The sequence below is a fragment of the Mauremys mutica genome, chromosome 17, assembly GCF_020497125.1.
Source record: "Mauremys mutica isolate MM-2020 ecotype Southern chromosome 17, ASM2049712v1, whole genome shotgun sequence".
Classification (NCBI taxonomy): domain Eukaryota; kingdom Metazoa; phylum Chordata; order Testudines; family Geoemydidae; genus Mauremys; species Mauremys mutica.
The window spans coordinates 22,934,508-22,962,132 of record NC_059088.1 but is presented as its reverse complement, the minus strand read 5'-3'; the positions used below and the strand labels follow the sequence as shown (position 1 = coordinate 22,962,132).

The following is a 27,625-nucleotide window of genomic DNA, read 5'->3' as shown; positions in this document are numbered from 1 at the left end:
AACTTTTAAAGGAAGGATCATTTTAATAGGATGCATTCAGGCTTTCTTCATCCATCACTAAACAGCCAAAAAGGACACAATCCCAACTCCCTCCAACTTTGCAGATCACCTTTAACTGCAGGGGCACATCCCCTGGTTGGTGTGCAGTTATCCTAAGGAATTACACCCGGATCCCCAGGGGTCACTATAAACCCAGAGGAAGATGCTCAGGTTCATAGAGGTGTGGCTGCACGGAAAAACACCTGGGGGTAAAATTCTAAGCAGAGTTTAGGAGGCTATTTCAAAAGGAGAAACAAAAATATATACATGTGGATTATGCATGTGCTCTGCAGGTCTACGACCGAGCCCAGGGGATGGGAGCACAGACCTGAATCTATCCTCTGAATCAGTGGTCCCCAACCTTTTTCGCCTGGCGATCCACGGAGGACCGTGGCAGCGGATGAGCATCCGCCGAAATTCCACCGACAAGCGGCAACGTCAGTAGACGTCGCCACCGAAATGCCGCCGACAAGCTGCGTCATCCAGAGGTGACGCCGCTGAAATACTGCCAAAAATCGGGGGCATTTCCGTGGCGACGCCTCTGGATGACACAGCTTGTTGGTGGCATTTCGGCGGACACTCGTCCGCCGGCCAGTACGCGGGTGCACTTAGACGCCCCGGTGGGCACCATGGCGCCCGCGGGCACCGCGTTGGGGACCCCTGCTCTCTATATAGTGAGCTGTGGTCAATCAGGGATATAATTAGCACCTTAAGAGGACAATTACAGGCAGCCATTCTACAGAACCTTCCGTCCAAGACAGCATAAGCCACACCCACCCAGCGTAGCGTTCTCTCTTCCCTGCTAATGGTGGACAGGCCACATACAGAGTTGACGAGCCTGCTACACCGCTGGCTAATAGGACAGGGGTGTCTAGCTCTGGGTACGAGGCTCCTGGTTTTAGACACAGAGGTTCCATTCCCACTGCTGCCAATCCACCCAGGGGCGTGATATTACAATAGCAAAGCACTTCACTGACAACAGATGCAGCTTCACAGCTCCCCGACAGGGTTGGTACAGTGAATATCATCATCCCTATATTAGAGGGGAGCGTCACAGATTCTAAGGACACAAGGAACCACTATGATCATCTAGTCTGACCTCCTGTACAACACAGGTCAGAGAACTGCCCCAAAGTCATTCCTGGAGCAGAGCCCTTGAAAAAAAAACATCCAACTTTGATTTAAAAAAAAAAAATGGTCAGCAATGGAGAATCCGCCCCAATCCTCAGAAAATTGTTCCGATGGCTCATTCCTCCCACCTTATTGCCAGTCAGAATTTGTGTGGCTTCAACCTCCCTTGAACACAATCTAACGGCGGGAAGAGCCCATTGTTAAATATTTGTTCCCTATGTAGCTGCTGAGGAAGTGTAATCAAGTCACCGCTTACCTTCCTCTTTGCTGACTAGACTGAGCTCTGGAGTCTGTCACGATGAGGCAGGTTTTCTAATCCTTTAATCATTCTCGTGGCTCTTCTCTGAACCCTTTCGAATTCATCCACTTCCTTCTTGAACTGTGCCCATCAGAACTAGACTCCACAGTCCAGCGGCCGTTGCACCAGTGCCAAATGCAGAAGTAAAATAACCTCTCTGCTCCTACTCAAGAAAACTGAATCCATGGAGGTTACGTAGCAACTTACCAAAGTCGCAGAGACAGGGTTAGAACCTAGGCATCTGAACTCCCCGGTCCCGCTCTCTAATCTAACCACTAGACCACACTGCTAGTGTAACCCAAAATCATGACCCGTGCCCTCCTCTCCCCAGTCCACGTCTGAACAGCAAGCTCAAGATACCTGATCCTGTCTGTGCTTTCCCCATTCCAACTTCCCTCTAGTGAATTCGCCCTGCAGAATCTCCTTGTGGGATGGAACGCCGATAGCCCACCAATGCAGAAACACTCTTTGCCCTTCTGAGGCCAAAGTTCGAGTCATCACACGCTTGGATGCAAACTTCATCCCCCCAGCAGCACAGGCTCTGCTTTCGGTTATGCCTGTGTAAATCCAAGGGGCCAGATTCTTAGCTGGCATCAACCACTGCTGATGTCAGTGGAGTTAGGCTATGCTGATTTGCCCCAGCTGAGAATCTGACCCATTGACACCAATGGAGAGCAAACCAAGTCCTGGAGTCTCATACAAGTCAGCTTCACACTGTGCCACCGCCACGTATCCCCACAATGGACCACAGGTTCCAATTAGTGTTACGTCATGCACGTAGGTCAGGTGCAGTTCTCCTCCCCTCTCCCCCCTGTGCTGTTCACCTCAAAAGCCTGGCTTAGCTGGGGACATTCTGGCTTGGTGCAGCATGCAATGGGCTGGTAGGATAGCGTCCACTCCATTAGCAGAGAACCCCATCCGCGTAAGAGGCTGATTCCTGAATGAGTGTCTTTTCGACTCGCCAGTGGCATCCCACTCCGGACACCAACAAGCTCTGAAAACTCACAGATGTCACTGGAAACTCAGTTACAAGAGTAAACACAGATGCAACAGCAGGGGATGGCACCATAGGATGATGGGAAAGTAAGATACAGGCTAAGCAGAACACTGATGCCTAGAAATCCTACTGCAATTATTTATTAGCTCTGGGGATGTTCGAAGGAGTCCGGCACCCAATTCCCATTGAAATTCACAGTGCCTTGGATGACTTTGAAAGCTCCAGTCTAGATTTCTAAAATCCACCTCTCTGCAGGGAAAATGTATATCCTTCTCTTGGGCACAGAGGCTTCACACGGCCACCTAGAATTCATGCAAGGCCATTAAAAGCTACTTAGGTTCTTAAAAAAAACCAAAAACCTCCCGCTTTTAGACCAGCGGCGTTTTGTGCCTTTTCCGGATCCACTGCAAAGACTGAGTCAATCCCACTCATTGTTAAGGCCGGCTGAAAATTTTCCAACCGTGCACCATAGCCAATTGGCCATAGCGCTTCTCATCACACACAACGTCCCCTCACCAAGAGATGAAACCACGGTGCATCATGGGAGATGTAGTCCAACTAGGGAGCCTGTAGAAGGGCACATGAGGGGACCAAACTACAACTCCCATGAGGCACCATATATTTTAATTTTTTGATTCTTTTGCTGAAAAGTTAAAAAAAAAAAATTCCATGGAAAATGAGTTTTGTTTTGATTTTCCGTAAGCAGCTTTACCAGCAGTACAGGCTCCCTTCCACAGGGCGGTCTCTGAAAGCCTGAGCTGAATGCTCAGTCCTGGTCGTCTTCGCTCACAAGTGCAGATCCCCCACGGGCGGCTATTCACACGAGGGAGAGCTGCAGGAGTGGGCTCCTTTAAACAGCTCAAGCAGCCTATTGGCCCACTTCTCCACTGCTCTGCCGTGTGCACCAGTGCAGCACGAAAGTAACCCGCACGCTCACTTTGCACTGGTGCAGAAAGACCATGCAGGACGCAGGGCGGCGAGAATTGGGCTCTGTGCACAGATCATTTCTGTGCCTTTTCCAACATGGCTCAGCCAGTCAAACACTCTCCCTCCCACATTGCACTGAAAGGTCACAGCAGGTTGGTAGCCAGTTGCCCCATTCACCACAAGCTTTGCCGCAGGGTGACTGTACCGATCTCAGTGGAGTTCTGCCAGGAGTCACGTGGCCGTGAATCGGGCCCTCCCTGTCCCAGCAGAAATTGAACGGGAAAGGTTGTGAAGAAGTTAGCCACGCTGCTAAAGGGGCAGGTACATCCCCGTGATTTCAGAGGCCGTGATACCGACCTCTCGGACTCCGGCACGTGCCAGGAGCTGCACCCCTGCAGTCAGCGGAATTAGACCAGCGCGAGTGCCAGACCAGCCTGATTCTCGGTGACACCCAGGCCCTCTCGCAGTGCTCGGACAGCACAGGTGGGCCCGACAATGGGGAACACCCCCACCCTGCTACAGTGGAGCCGACCTCAGGGCTCTGCAATATCCTTGCCCCCTACGCTGGAGACCAGGAGCATGTCCAGAGTACCCTGCGTAACAGCTATTCTCCGCTTCCTAGGGCCCACTGGTCACCAGGGGGAGCAGAGCATAATGTAGAGCAGCCTCCAGACTGCTCTAACTTACACTGTGGGGGGGCCAGGGAAGCCTCAGAACACGGGGAGCGCAAAGATGGCTTCAAGCCACCCCGTTCGTCAGTCCCCCAGGTGCAGGAATGGAGCAGGCCCCGTCAACGCAAGCTAACCCCTCCCCCCACATAAAAATCAATGGAGAGTAAAGAAGAGCAGAATACATCCCGACGGCAATTCTACGTCTCCGTTCACCAAAAGGTGACGTGAAACAAGAGAGACGACTGAGCCGCAAGCCAACCCCCTCCCCACCGGAGACAAAGACCTTCATTTAGCCGAGTGTTTACAAGAAGAGGACACACAACATACAGTCGCTCGCTCTACCAGCGCAACAATCCCCAACCAAGAGAGGTAGGTTGGGGCAGGGGTGGACATCAGTCAAACCCAGGTGCCATGTAGAACAGAGTTTGCGCTGGCCCGGCCCAGGGCAGCTCCCCACCCAAAGGTCCCGTGCTACGTCCAACGGGCAAGGCGGTCTGGATTTAGGCTTTGTTAAAGGCCGCCAGGACAGCCCAGATCATCTCCGTGGCACTGGCTTTGGTGGCCTCTACGTCGGGGTCCAAGTCCAAGAGGTCCTTTGACCTGTTCATGGCCGTGTCGTACTTGTCGTCCGCCAGCGGGGTGAAAACGTTCTCCAGTACGTCCGAGGAGTGGGCCAGCACCAGCAAGGCCAAGGTCCTCCTGTCCATGCGGTGCGGGTCGTTCACCCACCGGTCCAGGACGCTCTCCTGCAGCTTCTTGAGCAGGCGCTGCTTCTCGGTGGTGTTGGTGACCGGGTGGGTAGTCATGTCGAAGAGCAGGAAGTTCTGCTTCTCCGTGGTCAAGATGCCCTTCTCCACCAGGTTCTTGGCGATGCGCTCCCGCACGTTGCGCAGCTGGTACTGCAGCTTGAAGGGGTTCCAGGTCTCGCCTGCGGGACGGGGAGCCGAGGTTTGCTTTTTAGCGGCAAAAATCAAGGCAACAGTGGGCATCCCCCCACCCGGCCCTGCACCACGACATCCCAGGGAGAGCTCTGATACTGCACCTCAGGCACCCCTGCAATGCTATTCCAGTCCTGGGACCCTCCACACCGCCCTGCCCACGTTCCTCAATCCTCTTCCCGTCTCGCACCCCTGCCCATTTCCCCCAGGACACCTTCAATCTGATCCAGAAGCCCAGACACAACACGTGCCTGCTGATTGTAGGGGGAGCACCCTGGAACAGCACCAGTCATGCCCACCCCCAGGCAACCTCCCCCATCCCGGAAAGCAGCAGCCCCACCCTGCAGCTCCTAGCTGTTCCTCCTGCCTCTCCCTCTCTCTCTGCCTGGCGCCGCTCGCTGGCTCAGCTGCCCCACAGGGAGGGAAGGGCCTGGCTGCACCAGGTAACCGAGCAATCTGGGGGGGGGCCACGTGACCTTGCACCCCCACGCGCACACACACGTCGCCTCTGCCTAAGCCCCTGTGCTATTCCCGGACCAGGCTCCACACAGCTGAGCTGATGCTCCTCAGGACCGACCCATAACCCACTCACTAACGCACTAGCTGGAGTCCTGCGAGGTTCAGCCCAGCTGCAGTGTCTGTCGACTAACCCTTAAAGGCCTTAGGGCACGTGGACACTACAGCCACAGCTGTGATGCTACCGAACCTCCGTCCATGTCGTTAATCCGGCTCCCCGAGGGGCTAGGATCCTTCCGTCAACCAGGGCGACTTAACTACAGCACTCCAGGCACAATGGTTCCCGCAGCCATGGAGCTCAATCGAGCTAATTTTTACATGTGGCCCAAGTCTAGGCGAGGCTGAGTATTTCGGAAGCAGATCCGCACGGGAAAAAAGCACAAACGTTGCTCCGTCCAGGCCAGAGATGAGCACGAACCTACCCATGCAACCTGCCAGCCTGGATTCCAGCCCAATCGGGGACGAGATCAGCCCCAGGCGATAAAAGTCTGAATGTGCCGCGAGACACTGCCCCATGCGAGGCGGAGCCCTGGGCCTCTCCAGCACGCTGCATCGCCCTGACCGGTTTAGTCCTTAGGCTGGGGTGGGAAAACTTTTTGGCCCGAGGGTCACATCAGGGAATAGAAATTGTACAGCGGGCCATGAATGCTCCCAAAATTGGGGTTGGGGTGTGTGGGGGGGGTGAGGGCTCCGGTTGGGGGTGCGGGCTCCGGGGTGGGACCAGAAATGAGGAGTTCAGGGTGTGGGAGGGGGCTCTGGGCTGTGGGCTCTGGCTGGAGGATGAGGAGTTTGGGGTGCAGGAGGGTGCTCTGGGCTGGGATTGCAGGATTCAGAGGGGGATCAGGACTGGGGTAGGGGGTTGGGAAGAGGTGCAGGCTCTGGCTCGGGCTCTGGGGTGGTGGATGAGGGGTTTGAGGTGCAGGAGGGTGCTCGGGCTGGGACTGAGGGGGTGGGAGGGGGATCAGGGTTGGGGCAGGGGGTTGGGACACAGGGAGAGGCTCAGGGGTACAGGCTCCAGGTGGCACTTACCTCAAGCAGCTCCCGGAAGCAGCGGCATGTCCCTTCTCTGGCTCCTAAGCGGAAGCGTGGCCAGGGGGCTCTATGCGCTGCCCTGTCCACAGGCACCGCCCCTTCAGCTCCTATTGGCTGCTGTTCCCGACCAATGGGAGCAGTGGGGGCAGCACTTGGGGCGGGGACAGTGTGCGGAGCGGAGCCCCCTGGCTGCCCCTATGCGTAGGAGCTGGGGGGAAAGAGGGACATGCCACTGCTTCTGGGAGCCGTGCGGCGCAACCCCCGATGCTTGCAAGAACAAGCATCAAGTGGCTCATGGCACAGCAGGCACCAGGAAGCAGAGGCGGCTCTGTTCAAGGCCAAGCCGTCGTACCTGTGAGCAGCTCTATCCACGACTGGACTGTCTCTGCAGGCTCCGTGGCTTTGATGTGCTTGAGGGTCTCGTCTAGTAGGACGTCGCCGGTCGGGGTGTCTGACTTTAAGAGCACCTAGGAGGACAAAGACAGACACACAGCTCGAGGCTGGATCCAGGACTGGCTGCCGGCCCTCTAGCCCAGAGACGACATGGCTTGATCCTGCTTTGGCTGGGAGCTTTGAAACTGGTTCCAACGGGAGAAGCCCAGGAAGCATCTTTGCCCAAGATCAGTAAGACGCCACGGCACGTGTAACTCACTGTGCTGCACGGGCTACATGGCCCATGCTTGGCCCAATCCAGAGGATATGACACTGCTACAGCCCATGTGCCGCTACAAGGGACTCTCAAAACCCACTGAACAATGAGGCATTGTCCAGTGCACAGAGCACAGGACGGGGCATCAGGACACCTGGGTTCTATTCTCGGCTCTGTAATGTCCTTGTACGGATTCAGTTAAATCACGTGCAACTCTGAACACAGGCACGGGCTCAAAGCCAGCAGACGTCAGAGTGACGCCAGACGAATGGAGTTACAACCGTGAGAGTGAAAGGAACATCAGGCCTATGCGCCGAAAGGAAGGCTGGCCCAATGGTTAGAGAACCCGTCTCTCCAAAGCTAGTACAGTTGCCTGCTGTGACATTCTATACCTTGGGGGAGCGCCCTGTAACCCCCAAATCCCTCAGTTATATATAATTGTGATCGTGCATATATATAGCAGGCCATGTAAGGTATCAGGGGAAAGGTTACGATCTGGTGAAAGTCACTGTTCTATCTAAATACGTATGTCATTAGTGCATAGGAAGTTACGAGGTTGTGTTGTATGGTTGTCAGGGAGACGTGCTGTAAGTTGGGGAATTGGCCAGATATGAGCTCCCGGGAGACAACAGGAAGGAAAGAAACCAAACACCCAGGCGGGGTGTCAAACAACCATCAACAGCCATTGTCCAGCAAGAAAGCTACAACGCCATGACTCACCTGCATGAGGCCACACCAGGGGAATTGCTCAACCTCGCCTGGGGACTCAGCAATGCCCCCCGGACATGCCTGGACTTGTGTTCTCCAAGCACATGGGACTGAGGGTATAAAACAGAACACAGGGGCCCCATGCTTGGCCCTTCTCCTGCCCCCACCTAAGCTGCAAGCAACAAGGACACTCAGAAGACTCCAAAGGAGGAGGCCCAGATTTAAAGGGACAAACCTGTATATTAAGGACTGCAATATCGTGTGTGTGTGTGTGTGTGTGTGTGTGTGTGTGTGTGTGTGTGTGTGTGTGTGTGTGTCCTATCACTTAAAAATCTATCCTTTGTAGTCAATAAATGTGTTTGACTGTTATCTTTGCCAGTGTGTTTGGTAAGGGTGTTTGCTCAGGTTTACAAAGGCTGGGGTATATCCACTTTCCACGGATGAAGTGGTGAACCACTTAATAAATTACGGTATATTCCTGAGGTACAAAGCTGGGAGGTTTGCTGGTGCTTTTTTCTGTGTGATTCATGCATGGTTCTGGGAGCATTTGTGAAATCTAGCTGAGTGGGGTTGTGCTGAGTGATCACAGCACCTGGAGGGGTTTGCTGCTTGTCACTAGTAAGGCATTGTGAGAGACAGCTCAGGCTGGAAAGTTAAGGGGGCACAACGGTCCCATAGTCCCAGGCTGTACCCCGGGGATCTCATCACAGCTGCTCTACCACATACTCCTTGGCCCAGTCACCTAGCCTCTCTGTGCCTCAGTTTCCCCATCTCTGTACTAGGGATGACAGCCCTGCCCTGCCTCCCAGGGGTGCCTGAGACATCCATCTGGACGTAAGCTGCCTTTGTCCATGCAAACCATCATTATTCCAGAGGCATGAGAAGGAGAGAGAGATGCCTTCCCACCCCCTCCAGACAGCCACAGGCCTGGCTCACTCCCCACATCTGACCCTGACCGCCTACCTTGCGGCCTCCTCGTCCCGGCCTCTCTGTCGCGTTCCTCCTCCAAGCCCGCAGACCGGACGTGGGGCCCGATCCCCGCAGTGCCCCCCCGCATTGTAAATCTAGAGTCACTCCATCGCTTTCCTTGGAGCGACTTCGGATTTACCCCTGCGGTGCTGACCAGAACCAGTGTAAACGGGCTTGATTCTCCATTGTGCAGAACGCTCACAGGTCGGGATGGAGGCGTTCTGTAGCCAGGTCACACCAGGCTACACAACTGCAAGGCAGCGAGGAATCAGGCCCCATGGGTCTGAAAAGGTAGCCTCGGGGAGATCCCTTCCCCCTAAGGGCCTTGTCCTCCTTGTTGGCCCAACAGGCACAGAGACCGACCCCCAGGGCAGGGTACCTTTCTGTCCAGCAGCCTCTTCTTCCTCATGGTGAGCGGCTCCAGCTGGATGCGTCCGCGCAGGGCCAGCTCGATGAGAATACCGCCACGCAGGCCCGAGGAGATGCAGTCGTTCCAGAAGGACGTATAGCCCTGGGGAGGGGAGGGAGGGGAAGGAACGCCACCAGCATTAGAGAGAGAGAGGAACCCTCGCAGGACGGAGTCGTCAGGAGATCACTACAGCTCCTTGGTAGCCCACCACCCCTCCAAGGAACTGAAGGCAGCTCAAGGCCCTTCACTTCTAACAGCTAGGGACCACCTAGTCCTTCTCTAGCACTTTCCATCAGCAGATCTCAGAGCCCTTTATCATGGGGGTCAGGATCACACACACACACCCATTTTACAGATGGGGAAACTGAGGCACAAAGCTGGGAAACGCCTTGCCCGCAGGTTACCCAGCAGGCCAGAGGCAGAGCCAGTCCAGCTACGGAGTCTCCAGTGGCAAAGGCCTGCCCTTTGGAGCAGGAGGGGCCACCTTCTAACCCCGCTTCCCCTACAGCGTCAGACCCACTGCAGCGTTCCCCAGGTTGTGCAGCTTCGACTGCCCTCAGGAGCGCGCGGAGTCGAGAGGAAAAAGACAGAAGAGCCATAGAAGAACCAGCGGTTCTGAAACACCAGGGCCCCTCTCCCAGCAAAAGCCCATTGGCCCCACACGGGCAATTGCCTGAAAGCGGCTTTTTTCGTACGATGGCTCCAGAGCAACACTAGGCACTCCCCCAAAATGGACAACGGGGCCCGACTTTCAGAGATGCCGAGCACCTGCAAATCCAAGCTTATTCACACCCCTGAGCAACGTCACTTACACTGACGTAAGCTGTAGCATGTACATCGCCTAGCAAAGGGCAGATCTGCCCAGTGAAAGAGACTTGACCAGAACAGTGTTAAAGGGTTGGGCCAGCACCTCACGGAGCCAATCCTTCCAATATCAACGCTGAGCAGCATAGCACATGCCCTTCGCCAGTTGGCTCGGGTTACAGCAGAACCTACTTCCTGCTTAGCAGAGAACGTGCCCGCTGCAAGGCAGGTTTCTTCAAGCACGTCCAGGTGTTCGGTGTTTGCAGAGCGGACGGGAAGTTTGCGCCAGCCCCGGCCCCTGAGTTGAGTAAGAGTTTTGAAAACTAATCTGACTGCAGCCCACGCTGGCCTGCCAAACCGGCTCAGAGCAGAGCCCTGCAGCAGTGCTCGACTAGGTCTCAGGACTCCCGGGTTCTATTCCCGCTCCGCCACTGAGCTGTTAGATGACCTTGGGCAAGTCACTTTGCCGCCGTTCCCCTTCCCACCTAGTCTATACGTATCAAGGATGGTCTCATACTATGCATACAGGTCCTTGATCTCACGGGAGCTACTGTGACGTAAATAAGAAGTTTCACAATTCTGGGACTAGTCAACATTTGAGAGAGGGGTTTGTGAGCAAACACCCCACCATGGAAAAGATCTGAGAGACAGATGTTAAGGTCTGCATAGGCTCTGGATGTGACCCTATAGAGAATTTTATTCTTCACAATAGGGGTTTATTTGATTTTTTTCCCCCACTACAGAGCCCAAGTCTCAAACCTATAGAACTGCACTGAAAGAGTTTGGACCCATAGGAAATTCGACAGGACCTTTTCCCATAAGGGACATTGCTTTCAGCATGGTGGGGGGAGGAGGGAGAAGACGACAAGTGAGAGATTGAGTATTTGACGGTCATGGTATCATTGCTTGGTCTCGTTTGCCTGCCCACCGCCAATTCTTCCCCATCAGCATTAAACCCACGGGGAAGCAAGCCAGAATTGCACCCTTTTTACGATGAACCAGAACTGGGTCAGCGGCTGGCACGAGAACTAACCAAGGAGCAGTAACCGGTTTCCATCAAACCAGCTTTCCCAGAGCCTACGAGATTTCTGAATAACGAGGCCGCTCAGGAAAACATTAAAGCCCTGACAGCTTCAGACATGCAACTGAACAATTAGCTGTAATCAGAAATTGCTTGTAAGCCCTGTCGTAGGAGCACTCCCGGCTGTCCGCAGCTTTCTCTTTAAGCCCAAGGTGTACATCTTTGACTAGACTTCTATTAAGGTCTAGATAACCGCACTCTCCCCAGTGTCCTGTCCAGATTGCACTCTGGCTAATTACATTCTGCCTGCTTAAATCCACCAAGTCAATTTCCAGCTAGCGATGGTATTACTTGCTCGCTTGGGATGGGAACCTCTGAAATTGTTGGGTAGCGTGGCTGCGTGCTGTTAAACAGCTGCCGCCTTCCACCCTAGAAGTGGCTGCATTTCAATCACGGGAGGGGACGCGATCAACGGGCCAGATCCTCCGCTCAAGTAAATTGACGCAGCTCTGTTGAAGTCAGTGGAGCCACACTGATTTGCACCAGCTGAGGATCTGGTTCTGTGTATCGGTTTGTAGTCTCACACTCAGTTTTCTAATGCACTCCATTACTAACCCTTCATACATTATAGCTATGAGAGACAGTCACTCAGATCACGCGAAATTCACCCTTCTCAGCACCAGGTTCCATACACCCGCCAGAGCCCTACACAGGGCCCGTAAGTGAAACAAAGGCCTCCACGCCAGGGCACATTTCAGCCATTAAGCCTAGCTCAAGGGGTGTTGAATAATGCCCCGCCCCCCATTTAATAGCAAAGGGCCCGATCCTGAGAAGTGTCAAACACCTGCCACTCATCCTATCTTCAGCATCATAATTAGAGTAGGACCTAGAGTCGCCACCCAGATCATGGCCCTATTGCGGAAGAGTCCTTGCCTGGAACAGCTCAAAGGGGGCAGGAAGAGGCACAGAGAGGGACCTTGCCTCCCTGCTCCCAGTCCAGTGTTCTGCCCACTAGACGACACCATTACACCAAATCACTCCGGATCAGATCCAGACTGAAGAGTTCAATGTCAGCTGAGCAGAGGAGTATGAGAAATGCAATATACCATATTCACACTATAACACAGGCACAGGAAAAAGGCCCATGAACAAGACATCCTGAACTCTTATCTTTTGGAAGGCAAGCGACTAAGGATTTGGACGCTGCTTGCAGAAGTCACCAAGGGAGAAGCGTCCAAAAAATCAAGAGGAATTTTCTTTCACTATCTCTAGCTGAGCACAATGAGGGGAAATCAAATATTTTAAAACCAGCCAGATCACTGTTTGCTGGGAGACCCATTCAAACCCCACAAAGTGCCTCGGTTGCGGTCCCCACGAAGGCCCTGATCCTGCAGATGGATTCATAGGTTCAAAGGCCAGAAGGCACCGCTGTGATCTCTAGTCTGAGCTCCTGCACGGCACAGGCCAGAGAACTGCCCCAAAATAATCCCCAGAGCAGAGCTTTTGGAAAAAACATCCAACCTCGATTTAAACATTGGCAGATATCTGCGTGCGCGCTTCACTTGCGTCAATGAGCCTGATCCTAACCACGGATGTCAACAGGAGCTTTGCTATAGACTTCAGCAGAGATTGCACCAGTCCATAAAGCTGAACAAGCATATAAAAAGTATTTGCAGAAGCGGGGGCAGGAGGGGTAAGGCCTGAAACAGCATCTAACCAGCTTTCAGGCCTCTGAGCTCCAAAAGGATCATTAGGGAAAGACGAATAAGCTCTGCAGATGCCCAGTTTTGAGGATTAGAAATGGAATAATAATTCTAACAAGTATACAGATTTTTTTTTAAAAATGCAATATTCGGCAGCCTATAAAGGGTTAATCCATAACTCCAAACATCTATTTATATAGCAAGCTTTGAAATATGCACTGGGTGTGTTTAGCAGGGCAGAACACTAAAACGATACAATAAAAAGCTAACCTTTATTTGCTTTATTCATTTCCTTGCGGCAAGTGATCAAGCAATGCAGGAATCAAGAGTTCAGAGGATCTGCTGGGTGCTTTCTACAAAAGAAACTCTCCTTTTAACCATTTTTTTTTTTTGCTCTCCAGAAAAGGGTTTCAAGTTCACCCTTTCTTTTTAAAGCAGGATATTTGCAACCTTTGGAATTCTGTCCAGATTTGGTTTCAGATTATAAATGCCAGGCTGATTGCCTACCCTCAGATGGATTGATCTACGACGAAGAGATCTAGTGAAGCTGGAAGAAAATGAAATGGCATCATTGGGCTTCCAGACAGAAAACGGGCAACATTTTGTTTCTCCTACCACCCTTCCACCTCTTTTGGTCAAAACTTTCCCCTAAACTTTAGGCTGCATCTTTATCGTCCATCAGTGACTCCATATGAAGCCGGAGCAGTTTACAGGCAGAGAGATGGTTGTTCTTCCTGCTGGCACATCAGATTCAACTGGGATCTGAGAGTCAAGCTGGGTTCTTTCACTCCGGCCAAAGTGGACCCTCTATACTCTAGCCTAGCATGAGACACACACAAGATATGGTTCAGAAGTATCCTGTGTGCTGAATACACCTCAAAACAAGGGCTGTCCAGAAAACAAGAATTCCATTTCAGGAAATATTTTGTGGTTTTGACATTTGTTTCCATTCTGATGAGGAATAAAACCAAGATCTTGCAAATTTGATTTTGGGGGAGGGGAAGAACAGAGAGAGAGAGAAATGACAACAGAATAGCCAACTGCCTAGTGATTATGGCACTCACTCACTTAGGATATGAGAGACCCAGGTTCAAGTCTCTGGTCCAAATCAAGCAGAGCAGGAATTTAAACCTGCGTCTTCCACATCCCCAGCGTGTCCCCCAACCTCCAGACTACGGGCCAGTCTAGTTTCGGTTTTCACAAATGGGCATTTTGTGACGAAAACCATTTGGCTGAAAAGTTCCCGACGGGCTCATTTCGGAGCGTTTTAACCAAAAGCGGGACATTTTTATTTTTCACGTTGTACGGATAGGGAAACTGAGGCGCACAGTGGGGAAGTGACTTGCCCAATGCCACACAACGAGTTAGTGGCAGAGCAGGGCATAGAAAACTGGTGTCACAGAATCATAGAACTGGAAGGGGCCTCAAGAGGTCTCTAGTCCAGTCCCCGACACTCAAGGCAGGGGTAAGTGTTCTCTAGAGTCACCATCCCTGACAGGTGTTTGTCCAATCTGCTCTTAAAAATTCCCCAATGATGGAGATTCCACAACCTCCCCAGGCAATTTATTCCAGTGCTTAACCACCCTGACCGTCAGGAAGTTTTTCCTAATGTCCAACCTAAATTCATGACTCTTAGTTGGGTGCCATGGCCGCTGGAGCACTGGATTTCTGCCTTTTCTTTGAGAACGAGGAGAAGAATATCGAGGAGCAACATACAAAACACAGGACGTCAGGTTTTTGATCTGTGGGTCCCCTTTTCATCACATTACAGAAAACTGCTCGCACGAGCTTATCAGCATCGGAGCTACAATACACCCCACCCCACAGGCAACTGGGTTCCAGGAATATTTGTAGGGTGGGGTGGATGTGAGAAAAAAGAGTTTGGCTGGTACCCGTGGTTCTCAATTTAAAAACAGGATGGAGGAAGAATGTCACAGCAAGATGGGGGCCATATCCAACCCCCCCTCCACCCACACACCAGGCATTGTTAGCTCCCTAGACTTGGCATCTTTCCGATTCATCTTCCAGCCATTTGATAAAACATTAACTCAAGAGACAATGCCACATCCCTACAGAACAGTAGTGTTGCAAGAACCAGTTTGAATCAGCCATTAATTAGGAAAGAACGGCTACATTTTTCAGCCCTGACATCAGGAGGAGAGGATAACAGAGTTTCTTAGGGCTGGTCTACATTATAAAATGAGCTCAACCCAGAAATGGGCTCGGGGCTGCGAAAAACCCACACCCTTGAGCGATGCAGTGAAGACAGCTTAAGTCCCCATGGAAGAAGAATTCTGTCCACCAAGCTACGCCTCTTGGGGAGGTGGATTAACTACAGCGGTGGGAAAAACCCTCCTGTCGCTGGAGCGTCTACACTGAAGCGTTGCTGCTGTAGCACCAAGTGCAGACATGTAGAGCAGGCCTGCTCTACGTCAGTCGGGGATGTGAAAAATCCTGTGCTCCGTAGCCATGCCTACCTAACCCCCAGTGTAGAGGTAGCTAGGCTGACAGGAGACTGCCTCTGTGGATGTAACAACCGTCATTCGTGTGTGCACGATCCTAAACCGACAGAAAACTCCTTCCACCGGTGCAGAGTGCATCTACCCCACAGGGTTTATGCCGGCATAGCCACGGCAATGGAGCTATGCCGGTACAACAGTCTCCGTAGCGTGGACAGACTCACAGCAGGAACGTGCGGCTGCAATCTCCGCAAACAGAACAGCACACCCCTTCCTGGGCAGTAATCACCGTATCCCTCCCTCGAGGCCACCCTAAGCAGCCTCAGAGACAAGAGGCCAACCCTCTCTTCAGAGAGAAATCATCATTTCGCACACCGATTGCCTAGGGAAAATCCTCCACAGTTGCCCCTCCATGGCCAATGCCAAACCATTGCCTACATGGGCTAACGAGCCAAGAGACACAGGCAGTGAGCATCTAGGGGTTAGAGCAGAAGTACTGGGAGTCTCAGGACTCCCGAATTCTAGACCCAGCTCTGAGAAGTGGGGTCACATGGTAAGAGCAAGAAATAGACAGTCAGGACTCTAGTCGCAAGCTCTGTGACCATGGGTAAGTTGTGTCACGTCTCTGTGCCTCAGTTTCCCCATGTATTAACCCCCCTCTCAAGCTCTCTCTCTCGCAGGGGCAGCTGTGAGGCTTAATTACATGGCTGCACTAGAGGGCCCATGGGACGCTTCAGCTAAAGCATAAGGGAGAGAAACACGACAGGAATTCTCTGCGTTGGTTGATATTTTGCTTCCAGTTGCAAATCAAGATGTTGGCTGATCTCTACAGAGCTCTAACTAGTCTAGAAGCTGATTCTGTAAGATCCCCACCCCCAGATAACCAATTGCAGCTGCTGGAGGGTATTATTAATTATTATTATTATTTATTTGCATTATCATAGCATTTTAGGAGCCCCAGTCATGGCCCAAGAACCCCTGGTGCTAGGGGCTGAACAAAAAGTCAATCCCTGCCCCAAAGCGTTTGCAATTTAAGTCTAAGACAAGAGACAATGGTAGGGGTTGCTTCTCCCATCAGTCTCTAGTAGAGGGTGGCACAGAGCACTTTCACCAAGGCATGCTCTGCTGTGAAGTTCGCTTCTACTGTTGGCTCATCCGAGCCTGGAACTTGCCACTTCCAGAGCACAGCGTGTGAGTCATAACCCCTCCACTGCGGACACAGATTCTCCCCAAGCGTCAGGGGCCTGCGCTTTGACATCAGCGGGCGCCCAGTTCTATCTTCGCCGTCACCACAAAGTTCCAAACAGGCCTACTCCTGCAGCTCATGCAAGAAGTATTGCAACGAATCTGTGGGCCCCCCTACACGTCCATCACATTAGCCTCTGACTTTCTGTCCCTACCCACTGCCATGGCAGAGACCTCTGTCTGCTTTCTGTATGTGCCTGGGTCCTACAATAGTCCAAAGGACACATGGTTGAAAGAAGTTCTCAACCCTGGGGAGGAGGGAGAAATCAAACTTTCTAGGAGGACGTCGCGACCTGGCGCATGGGGTCAGGAATACGATGCCATTCAGGTTTGGCCTGGCCACCCCTCCACTATGCCAGATGGAGGGGCGGCTGGGCCAAATTTGAACGAGTGGCATTGCGACCTGGTGCCCGGGATCACAACGCCCAGGAACACTCATCAGTGCTGCAAGAGATTCTGCCCGGCAAGCGTTGGGGGTGTTAAGGTATCTGCTTTGACAACACTCCCCAGCCTAGGCACTGACAGACAGCAGGGTGCAGAGACTGATTTATTTAACGCAGATTCTCCTTTCTTAATGGCCCCAGGTCCAGCTAGATTACACTGGACAGTGCCATTCTGCAAGGGGGGGGAGGGAGAAAGCGCAGTCCAAGTTAAAAAAAAAAAGGGGGGGGGGAGGTTGTGGGCTCATGATTGAAAAACGGTTCAGAACCCTGGTTTAAAGCAACCTACATCGGGCTGAAGCTAAAGGGTTTGGCACCAAAAGAGTTAAAGGGAATGAAAGGTCACTGCCCTGCTCCAATTACATTTGCACCTGAGCGGTTCTCAAATATTTGCTCTCTGAGGTTATCCCCAGCATCCGGCTTATTCCCCTGCTTGCCTAGGCCGTCCTACTTAAATTAGCAACCCTGAGATTTTACTGGTGTTCTTGAACCAGAGGCACTGCCACCGTTTGATCGAGCAGCGCCTTATACCAGCACGGCCTGCTCACGTACACAGCACAGGCAGGAGGCCCATGTCAGCGAGCCACGTGTAACCGGGGTATTGCCAAACCAAGCCCTGCAGAGGCACTGGCTGCTGCTGAAGTTACCGGGAACTGCCGGTGCTCAGCACCTCTGAAAATCAGCTCCCTTGTTTTACAGGGGCTCAGTTTGGAGGACCCAGGAGGCAGTATGACCTCATGGACAGAGGACTGGAGTAGGACTCAGGAGACCTGGATTTTGTTCCTGGCTCTGCCACGTCACCTTCCCTCTCTGTGCCTCAGTTTCCCCATCCATACAATGGGGAGAATGAGCCTGACCTGGGGATGAGAAGCACTATGGAAGAGCTAGGGGTTATTATTATTTCAGTGCTGAAGGTAATGCATTACACCCAACAAACTCTGACAATATACTCTCTTCAGGAAGGATGGATGGATGGATAGATAGGAGGAAGGATGGCCTAGCGGTGAGGACGCTAGCCTGGAATTCAGGAGACCTGGTTTCAATTTCCTGCTCTGCCACACACTCCCTGTGTGACTCCGGCCAAGTCCCTTAGCCACTCTGTACCTCAGTTTCCCCCGCTGTACAATGAGTATAACAGCCCTGCCCTGCCTCGCAGGGGGTGCGTGATGATAAATACATTAAAGATCGTGAGTTGCTCAGATATTACGGCGATGGGGCCAGATGAGTACCTGAGACATCAAGAAGAATCGATCCAAGGGAGCAGACAACTCAGAGTAACAGAGTTTGCAACCATTCGCTTCTAGGTCAGCAGCTTACTCTGGGGAGGATCAAATGGCAAAGCTAGTTACCAGCTGCTAAGCAGGAGCCGAGCTGGCTGTGTCTCAGTCCAGTCCCCGGTGGCCCGGTTGTCCACGTCACATAAAGCCATCTCCGCAGAGGGGCCAAGAACCGACTCCCCAGCAGATCAAGGTCAGGACACACAGGCAGGGAAGCTGGTTGTCCACGTTGCATTTACTCTTCTAAGAGAAGGACTGTGAAATCGGCACCTTTCACCTCTTGGGGGAACCAATAATACAGGGGCCGAAAGGCCTGAGCGACGGCAGACTGAAGACAGACGCACCAGTCCAGCAGAACAACCCACCTGAAATGCAGCCACAACTAACCACGTGTGAGCAGAGAGACACGTGTCCAGCAGAGGAATCCATGGCTGTTTTACTCGGGGAATGAGAAAACTATGGCAGGACAACGCAGGCACAAGGACAAATGGGAATGGTGCTGTGTGTTGAAAAGGCCAGATCATCCCAGATTACGGAGGAACGAAATCTCCGAGCAGGGAACAGGCCATTTGGCAAGCAAACAAGGTCTGTCCTACCCAGAATGGGAAGAGGCTCGGGGCTCGCCCTTCTACACCCACTGATGGCCTGGTACCTGCACAGAAATTGGACCCATCTGGAGCCCAACCCCACCCTCTCCTTCCCCAACTGGATCCCTCCCCAAATTCCCGCCCTTGCCCCGCCCCTCACTGCCCCATTGGGTCCCTCCCCACATCCCCACCCTGGCCCCGCCTCTGCCCCAAGCACGCTGCATTCCTCCTCCTCCTCACCCCTCCCTCCCAGGCTTGCGCTAATCAGCTGTATGGCGGCGCAAGCGCTGGAGGGAGGGGGGAGAAGCAGGACGTGGCAGCCAACTCAGGGGAGGTGGAGGCGCAACAGAGGCAAGCTGGTGCGGGGGTGTGGAGCTGCCGGTGGGTGCTCAGCCCCCATCAATTTTTCCTATGCTCCGGCGGCTTTTTTTTTTTGCTTTTGTTTTTGTTTTTTCCTCTGCCACCAGCTCTTGGGGTGTTTTTTTTTTTGCTCCACTGGCACCCCCCTCCCGCTTCCCGATATTTCACGTCTCTCATCTGGTCACCCTAACGGAGCTTGATAGGTTTATGAGTGGGAACACACGATGTGGCTGCCTGTGATAGAAGGGATGACAATGACTAGGAAGTCCCTTCCAGTCCTGTGTCTCAAATTGAGCAAAGATGCATGCATCTCACTCAGCAGTGATTTTATAACGAGTCTCATGTAGCTGGTGCTTTTTTTCAAGCTTCCTTTCAAGTAATGGGGAAAAATATATTTCCAGCCCTTGGGGCTGCAGAGAGATGCCTGAAAACGTGCCTTCTAAAGGCTACACCGGAAGATTTTTAAGACGATCTTGATTTTGGGTGGGCCTGACTCATGATTTTTGCACACTTAAGGCTGGCAACATTGCACATACTCAACCTTACCCGCACGAGCAATCCCACTGATTTCAAATGCAAATTTAGGCACAAGTACAGGATCTTGGCCTTAGAGTCTAAGCCCCACGGGGCGGGGACTGTATCTAACTAGAATTCTGTGCAGCATCAAGCACAACGGGGACCTGATTTTGATTGGCAGAGCTGGATACAGAACCCAGGAGTCCTGACCCCCACACTCTTGCTCTATCCCCTGTGCAAACCGAGAGCCAACCACCGTCGCTGGTTTGAACAATCTCAGACATCTAGTTACCATGTTAGCAGCCACAAACACAGACAGCCCTTCTCAGGAGCATTGCAGCCAGAGGTGCCAAGGCATTCCTTACAAAGACACTGCACCGCCCCATTCCATAGCAAGAAGCCGCTCCCGGCTACGCTGAACAAAAAGGGTACAGTCTAATTCTTTTAAATGGCACCTGACTGCAGGCAGACAGAAGAGATCTGTTGCTTCAGTGAGATGAACTAATAGCAACTATTAAAGTACTTGTGCTATAATCGCTACGGATCCAGGTTAAGGAGTGCACAAGGGTCACCCTGACCAGTAGATCTCACAGCGGAGAGGAAGCGGTCTAGCAGCGGGCTTTCATCGTCATTATTTCGTTATATTAAGGCCCTACTTGAATCGCGGGATGATTGTCAAATAATTGTGGCGGAGTTGCGGACAAGACATGGAAAAAAATCAGGGAAAGTAATAATGGACCTTTATTAATTGAGGAGATTTGGATAAACCAGAGAAGCCCTATTTATTTAAGAAAAATTTGCTGGAACAATATGAACTCTCAAGTATTATGTTATGCCTGCTAACCAGACATTTTGCTGCAGCTATATTACAGTCATTAATGGGCGGGGCTGACAGCCCGAGCCCCAGCCGCTATACATGGCGTTCTACTGTACTAATGCGGGGAAAAAGTGCGTTGCAAACCTCAAACTGTGTGCAAACTCGTGGGACTTTGCAAAGTAAGCTAATTAAAATCAAAACTGCTGTGGAAGTCTAATATGGCAGGATCTGCAATATCGCAAATTAAGTAGGACCTTGGTTATATTACAGTAGCAGCTAGAGGCCTCATTCATAGATTCTAGGACTGGAAGGGACCTCGAGAGGACATCGAGTCCAGTCCCCTGCCTCATGGCAGGACCAAATACTGTCTAGACCATCCCATTGCACAGGCACTGTACAGAATCACAGTGAGAGACGGTCCCTGCCCCAGAAAAGCTTATAATCTAACAATATTTAATAATTTGTATGTGATAGCACTTAGAGGCCAGAGCCTGGTGTACAAGACAGGCAAAGGGTGGGAGAAAATGCTATTATCCCTATTTTACAGATGGGAAACTGCAGCACAGAGAGATTAAGTGATTTGCCCAAGGTCACACAGGGAATCTGTGGCAGAGCCAGAGCTCCCAAGTCCCAGCCCAGTGGCTTAACCCCAAGACCAAATTTCCTTTCTGACTTTGCTCTGGTATTGCAAAGATTACAGACAAAATGATGGAAGGAAACTTTCAGGAAGACAGAGCTACCCGATTCCACACAAACAAACAGCACCCTCCCCCCCCCCACAGTTTCAAAGTTGTTGGGTTTTTTTCTTCACTTATGTGCTAAAAATACACCACCAACAACCTCTGACCACGGTTGCTGTGTGCTGCTAAACAGCTACTGAGTTACGTCCCAAAGGGGCTTTTCGATCAGATAATGGAAATATTTATTTCCTGCAGTTATATGGACATTTTAATCCTGCTGTAGGGCCAGAACTTGCAACCTTTTCTCCCATCAGGGTCAGGCTTTGTTAGTGTCCTATATTTAAGGAGTCTTTCCTGTTAAATGAAAATAGCCCCCCAGGCCAAGAAAACCCTGTACTGTGCAGATTTGCACATTGTCACCTGCAATATAGATTCGATTTTGCTTCTGTCACAACTGACGCGCGTGTCTGTTCTTTATAAGTACTATGGAGTGTTCAACAGCTGTTGGGATCCTGCTTGGCATAGATATGAGGCGTTATAATGCAGGTGGAAAGAAGAACTCCTGTGCACTGGGGCAATGAATTCACTTTTCAGAGACCATTAGGGGAAGCCAAGAATTCTGGGTCCAATTTCCTATTGCCCAAGGGCCCCTTGTACAAACGAGACTGGCACAGAGGGTCCGCAAAGCCGGTATTAACCAACAACCCTGGTGCCGGTAGCCGCTGCACCTGGCACAGAGCCAGATGTGCCTCTGAAGCAGCCCAGCGTACAAGGCGGGTTGTTCTGCTGTAGGGTGTGGGCGGACCAGAGAAAGGAAGGGGCCTGGCTAGGGTGGACTGGTAGGTTGGCAAATCCGTGTGCCATTTAGGGCAGCCCTAGCCTTCACGGGCCCCTTAATAGGTGAGGTGTAAATGGCCTCTCCTCTGCCCGTGGATGAATCCGCCCCCTGTACTGGGAGCACGGCCCAGCCCCACTCTTCCCAAAAGGCTCACAGCTTTCTTGCCTATGGACCCTGTCACAAGGGCCTTGTGCAAAAAAGGCTGAGAGGCACTTTGCTTCTTTATGCCACAACACATTTACTTCCTAAACAGAGCCCCGATCCAACAGGGTCAGGCAGGAAGCAGGCAAAGAACCAATCACAATGGCAAAATGCCACAAGATCCTCCCACTGCCAGGCAGTACCGCAGCAGCAACAGACCTGCCCCGTGGAAGATCACCCATCCAGCCTCTGGGGCAGGAGGGAAAAGCTGGGGATCCACCAGCCTCGTCACCACACCCCCTGGCACAGCCGTGCCTTGTTGTGGCGCTGGGCTTGATGCCACTCAGAGGGTGCTTATGCACAGAGGAACTGCACTGGTTCTGCTGCAAGAGGGGCCTCTGGATCTACAGAGGGGGCAGGCATTGCCCCCTACAGCACTTTCCCACAAGCAAAGCCAGGCGCGGTCGCTTCCATCAATGGCACTGCCCATGTAACAACAATGCTGGCAGCCAAAGACCCGTTACCTCCTTATCCTTCAGTCCCAGGAGCAGCACCTCCTCCATGAGGGTCAGGCGGATATCTTTGGAGTCACCAGACTCCTCCTCGTCCAGGTTTCTGTCTTTCGAGTCATCGTCCTCGCCCTCCAGCCTCTTGTCGGCGTTCTTGCCCACGTCAGCACGCCGCCCTCTGTGAATGAGCGTCGTCATCCTCGCCCACAACTAGGAGCTAGCAAGGGTGACCAAAGGAAGTATTGATGGGTGCACCGGTTCCAGAAAGGATGGTAAGCTAAGTAAGATAGGAGATATACCAATCTCCTAGAACTGGAAGGGACCTTGAAAGGTCATCGAGTCCAGCCCCCTGCCTTCACTAGCAGGACCAATTTTTGCCCCAGATCCCTAAGTGGCCCCCTCAAGGATTGAACTCACAACCCTGGGTTTAGCAGGCCAATGCTCAAACCACTGAGCTATCCCTCCCCCCTTGTCTTAAAGGCACTAAATTACAGGGAACCGAAGGCAAATATTCTTAGTCCAACACTGCTGGGCAGCATTTACAACATAGGAGTGGCTGCATTGCACTGGTGCTGTGTGTTTAAAAGGCCAGATCATCCCAGATTATGCAGGAACAAAATCTCCGAGCAGGGAGCAGGACATTTGGCAAGCAGACAAGGTCTGTCCCACCTCAAATGGGAAGAGGCTCGGGGCTCCCCCTTCTACACCCACTAATGGCCTGGTATCTGCACAGAACTTGGACCCATCTGGAGACATAGGTTTTCATCCTTCCTAGTCTCATGGAGCCAGGCTGTTGTGGCTTCGCTGCTTATGGCTTTCGCTGGAGTCCCCCACTTCTTTACTCATTACATTTATCCCTTCCCTAATCTCTGCAGGAGAAGGGAAAATGGAGGTACAGCAGAGGGGCTGCTCACTCTGGCCTAATCCTGCAAGTATCCCCAGACCCCAGCTCTCACCTCTACAGGCTCTAGGGCCACAAGGGAACGTGCTCACTCTGTCCCCCACCCACCTCCATTTCACATAAAAGGGGCTTTTGCTTCCCATGGCTGATGGGATTGTATGGCTCAGTTTCATAGGCGAGTTAGGGTAGGAGGGAGCTATAGAACTGGGCTCAGGCACTGAACCTAAGAGGCAAAGGAGGAGATGTTCCCAGCAGACACTGTCCATGCTTGGGGGGGTCTAGGGAAGAGACACAGGCACCCCCCCCCCATACTTCCCACTACCTCTGCCAGGAAAACTTAAATTCCAGCAGGAATAAAAAATAATTTAAGAGGGGGGGAAAATCCTCCCCGCTGAAATTTACAAATTAAACGAGACAACTGTGAAATTTACAAGTGACTTCCCATTTATTTAATGTTAGTGCCTAAGAATTTAACCCTTGCTGGAGATTTTCCCCAGCCTTACCTGTGACTCTGATCTCCTCTTCTGGGAGGCCTCGTCCACCCCCCCTTCCCCTCTGCTTTGCCTGGTATTAAACTTCTGAGCCCAGAGAAAAATAGAAACTTTACTTCCTGGTTGAGCTGGAGCAAGGGGGGGGAAACACATCAGCTTCCGTATCCCTGGGTAACCTATCCTAGTGTTTGTTAATACCCAACTCAGAGGCTGTCCCTCCAATAGGGATTGCAGAGGGGTGGGTCTCTGCTGGTACAGACAAACTTGTAGGGTGGCACTGGTTTGCTTCTTTTTCTTTGTTGACAGCTGAAGAAACCAATAAGAAGATGGGAGGATGGGGGTAGCTTGTTCAGCCCCCAACGCCACCGACCAATGGCAGATGCAGAAATCACCACCTTGAAGACTGGAGTCATAAAGGTGTATTGTTGTGAAGCTTGGTAGGATTGTGTTGTATTGTGTGTACGGCACCTGTGCTATGTTACCTGGCATCGTGTGTGGTGAAATGGTGCAGTATTGCCTCGTATTCTGTACTGTGCAACAGAAGAATTTTGCATGGTATCTGATATGCAGCAGCTTTGCCTGTTGTTCAGCCATGCAACGTTACAGGGTGCAAGTTATGCAGCACCGAATTGTTATCACATAGTTTTCCCAGCCATGCAGTGTAGCATTGTGTTGGACAGTATAGATACCAGCGAGGCAGTCATGCATTATTTTGTAACAGTTCTGTTGTGTAGGTGTGCTATGGTATTGCATCATATCATGTCACAGCCATGTAGGGTGACCAGACAGCAAGTGTAAAAATCGGGACGGGGTGGAGGGCAATAGGTACCTATATAAGAAAAAGCCCCCAAAATGGGACTGTTCCTATAAAATCGGGACATGTGGTCACCGTACAGCCATGCAATATTACACAGTATCTCATGCCAGCATCTGCTAGGCAGCTGTGCAATACTGTATCATAGTGCATGCTGTGCAATATTTAAGCATATTGTATATTGAACAAGATGTAGTATGCTCTGCAGTGATGTATTGCATTTGTCATCCAGCATTTTGATTATAGCGTTTATCTGCATTTCATTACATTTCAGCCGTGCAGTATTCAATGGAAAGCTGCTGTTTTGAGATCATGTGGACAGCAGAAGGAGAGACAGAAAGGGGAGTCTTGGCTGTAAAAAATGTTTGGGAGATAAATCTTGTTAAAGCTGTCTACAAAATTAGCAAAGTCTGAGGTTATGCAACAATAGTTGTTTGTCAATTAAATCCCAGTCATCTAGCTCGCTCCACTGAACTATGAATGAATGTGCTGTCACAAATGTACAAATCCCTCTGCAAACGATTGACAAATCCCTGTCCACAGGAATATAGAAAATTGAAGCAAAGTTCTGCTGTATGGTAAATTACAACATGTTGGCTATTTAAAATGTGTTTTAAAGTATTTTCCTTTTTTCATCCCATATCTTATTCATAAGCATATTCAGAGGGAAGAAGAAAAACCCCCTTCTGTAGGAACTCTTGCGAAAAAATTGTTTGAGTGAAGCACAAGAGGCTGTATGAAGTCCACTAGGAACTTCGCTCTTCCTATCAATTATATGTGGAAGGCACTCAGATAGAAAGTTGGTGGGAGGCAGCGGAAAAATTGAGGCCTGGGAATAGTTTTTCCCTTGAGGCCTGGGAATAGTTTTTGTTACCGTAAATATGGGCACTAAAGTGTGATTATGTGTAGGAACTTGGACAACTCCACTTTCAGGGCCTGTTTGATGACCGAGAACAGTATATGGGGAGGAAGGATTAAAGATTGAATGTTGCACTGTCTTGTCACTCTCTCGCTCTTTTAATTCTTGAACACAGAAGAGCTTTGGGAATAGGACCATGTGAAGAAACCCCGTGATGGCATACCACAGGGGGGTAGAGGGGAGCTGAGACCCAACTAGGGTTACCCCCAGACACAGAAGTGTGCAGGGAAGAGTCCTGTTTCAGGGGCATCAGCTCTTTCCCCGCATGCGCTTGGGTACAAAAGAAACTGAGGGACCACCCAGAAGCTCAGCTGGCTGGAGCAGAGACCAGCAGTACCTAGGAATGACCCACTCTCTCCTATCTACCCCTTTGGTCTCCGCACTTCAGTTTCACTGCCCCTGCTCCCCTTCCTTTCCTTTGACCCTCACCCTCTTGCCCCCCTCTTCCTCTCTAATTCCCTCTCAACAACCCTCTTCCACCTTTCAAAAAAGAGAAGCCAACAAAAAAATTATGGCACATTTGTGACCATCACATTATTCACTCTGCTTGTATGAGATTGTCCTATTCCCCCAACCCTCTGTCTCTCTTGTCAGTTTAGATGGTAAGCTCTTTGGGGCATGGACTCTTACTCTGTTTGTACGGTGCCTAGCAGAGTGGCATCCTGATCTTGGGTGCTACCATAATACATGCAGTGCTGGCTGGATGTCTACCTGCAGTAAATACTCCTGGGGGAAATCTGCACCACTGCACACGTGCAGAATTTATGTCCCCTGCAGATTTCTTTGCTTCCCCGCAGAAAAATGACTTTCTGACAGAGAAGCAAAGGGAAGCCACAAGAGTGGTCATGCGCCTCTCCCCAGCAATATGTTTTGGGTGCCCAGGGCATCCGGCAGAGAGGTAAATCACTGTGAGGCAGGGGGCAGGACTGGGGAAGACCTGGCTGGTGGCTCCTACCCTGTGCTGGGTTCAGCTGCTAGTCCCAGCTAGGCTAGGGAGGACGGGACTGTCTCTTCCCCTGCATGGAATCCAGTGCAGGGTCAGACCCACCCCCAGATTTCTCCTCCAGCTGTAGGAAGCTCTGCAAACTCCCTCCCCACCCCATCCTGCACCCATTGCTCCTCAGCTGCAGTGGGAGGGATCCCTATAGAGGGAGCTGCTTCCCCATCTACCCAACCCCAATGCATCCAGACCCCCTCATGCCCTGACCATCTCCCCGATGAGCCCCACTCCCCCTGCACCTGGACCACCCTGAAGAGCCACCCACACCCAGTTCTGAGCCCCAACCAGCTGCACCTGGATCCCCATCCCACTGAGTCCCACTTCCCCAGCATCTGGACCCCCCCCCCCACCTGAGCACTCTCCTACCCAGACCCCCTTGCTGAGCCCCACAACCTTCACCCGGACCCCCCTGCAGAGTGCCATTACTGTTGCACCCAGATTCCCCCAAACAGTGCATCCAGATCCTTTCCACACCTGGATCCCCCACTGAGCCACCCACACCCAGATTGCCCCACACAGAACCCTCTCAACCCCCAAATGGATCCTGCCTTGTTGAGCCTGCCTGCCCGCACCTGGCATGGAGGGGCAAGGCCCTGGGGTGTTCCTGGGGCAGGCCCTGTCCTTGGGCTTTATGGGTTGGGTTCAGCTTTACCACTGACTCCGTGACCTGGGGGTTGGGGGGGAGAGCTGCACAGTTGTTATGCTTATAAGAAGCACATGGTATTGGGTATGTTTTGGCTAACACAGTGGCCTGTGTTCCCCAGTGCCATGCTGGAGCCTCCACGTTTATTTGACAAATAAAATGTGCAGAGTTTTAAA

At 51.8% G+C, this 27,625-nt stretch overlaps 1 protein-coding gene across 2 annotated transcripts; it reads right to left on the bottom strand.

Moving 5' to 3' along the window:
• GOLPH3L (golgi phosphoprotein 3 like) lies at window positions 1–24,444 on the bottom strand. Of its 2 annotated transcripts, none has more exons than XM_044991788.1 (5): window positions 24,086–24,444; window positions 22,697–22,958; window positions 9,255–9,386; window positions 6,902–7,016; window positions 1–4,991 (listed from the first exon to the last, which is right to left on the bottom strand). In XM_044991788.1, the coding sequence occupies exons 2-5, from the start codon at window positions 22,877–22,879 to the stop codon at window positions 4,564–4,566; spliced, it is 858 nt and encodes a 285-aa protein (XP_044847723.1). In that variant the 5' UTR covers window positions 22,880–22,958; window positions 24,086–24,444; the 3' UTR covers window positions 1–4,563. The 2 variants fall into 2 exon arrangements, with proteins under 2 accessions (XP_044847723.1, XP_044847722.1); XM_044991787.1 differs by having other exon boundaries at window positions 22,697–22,898.
• Window positions 24,445–27,625: the final 3,181 nt, after the last annotated feature.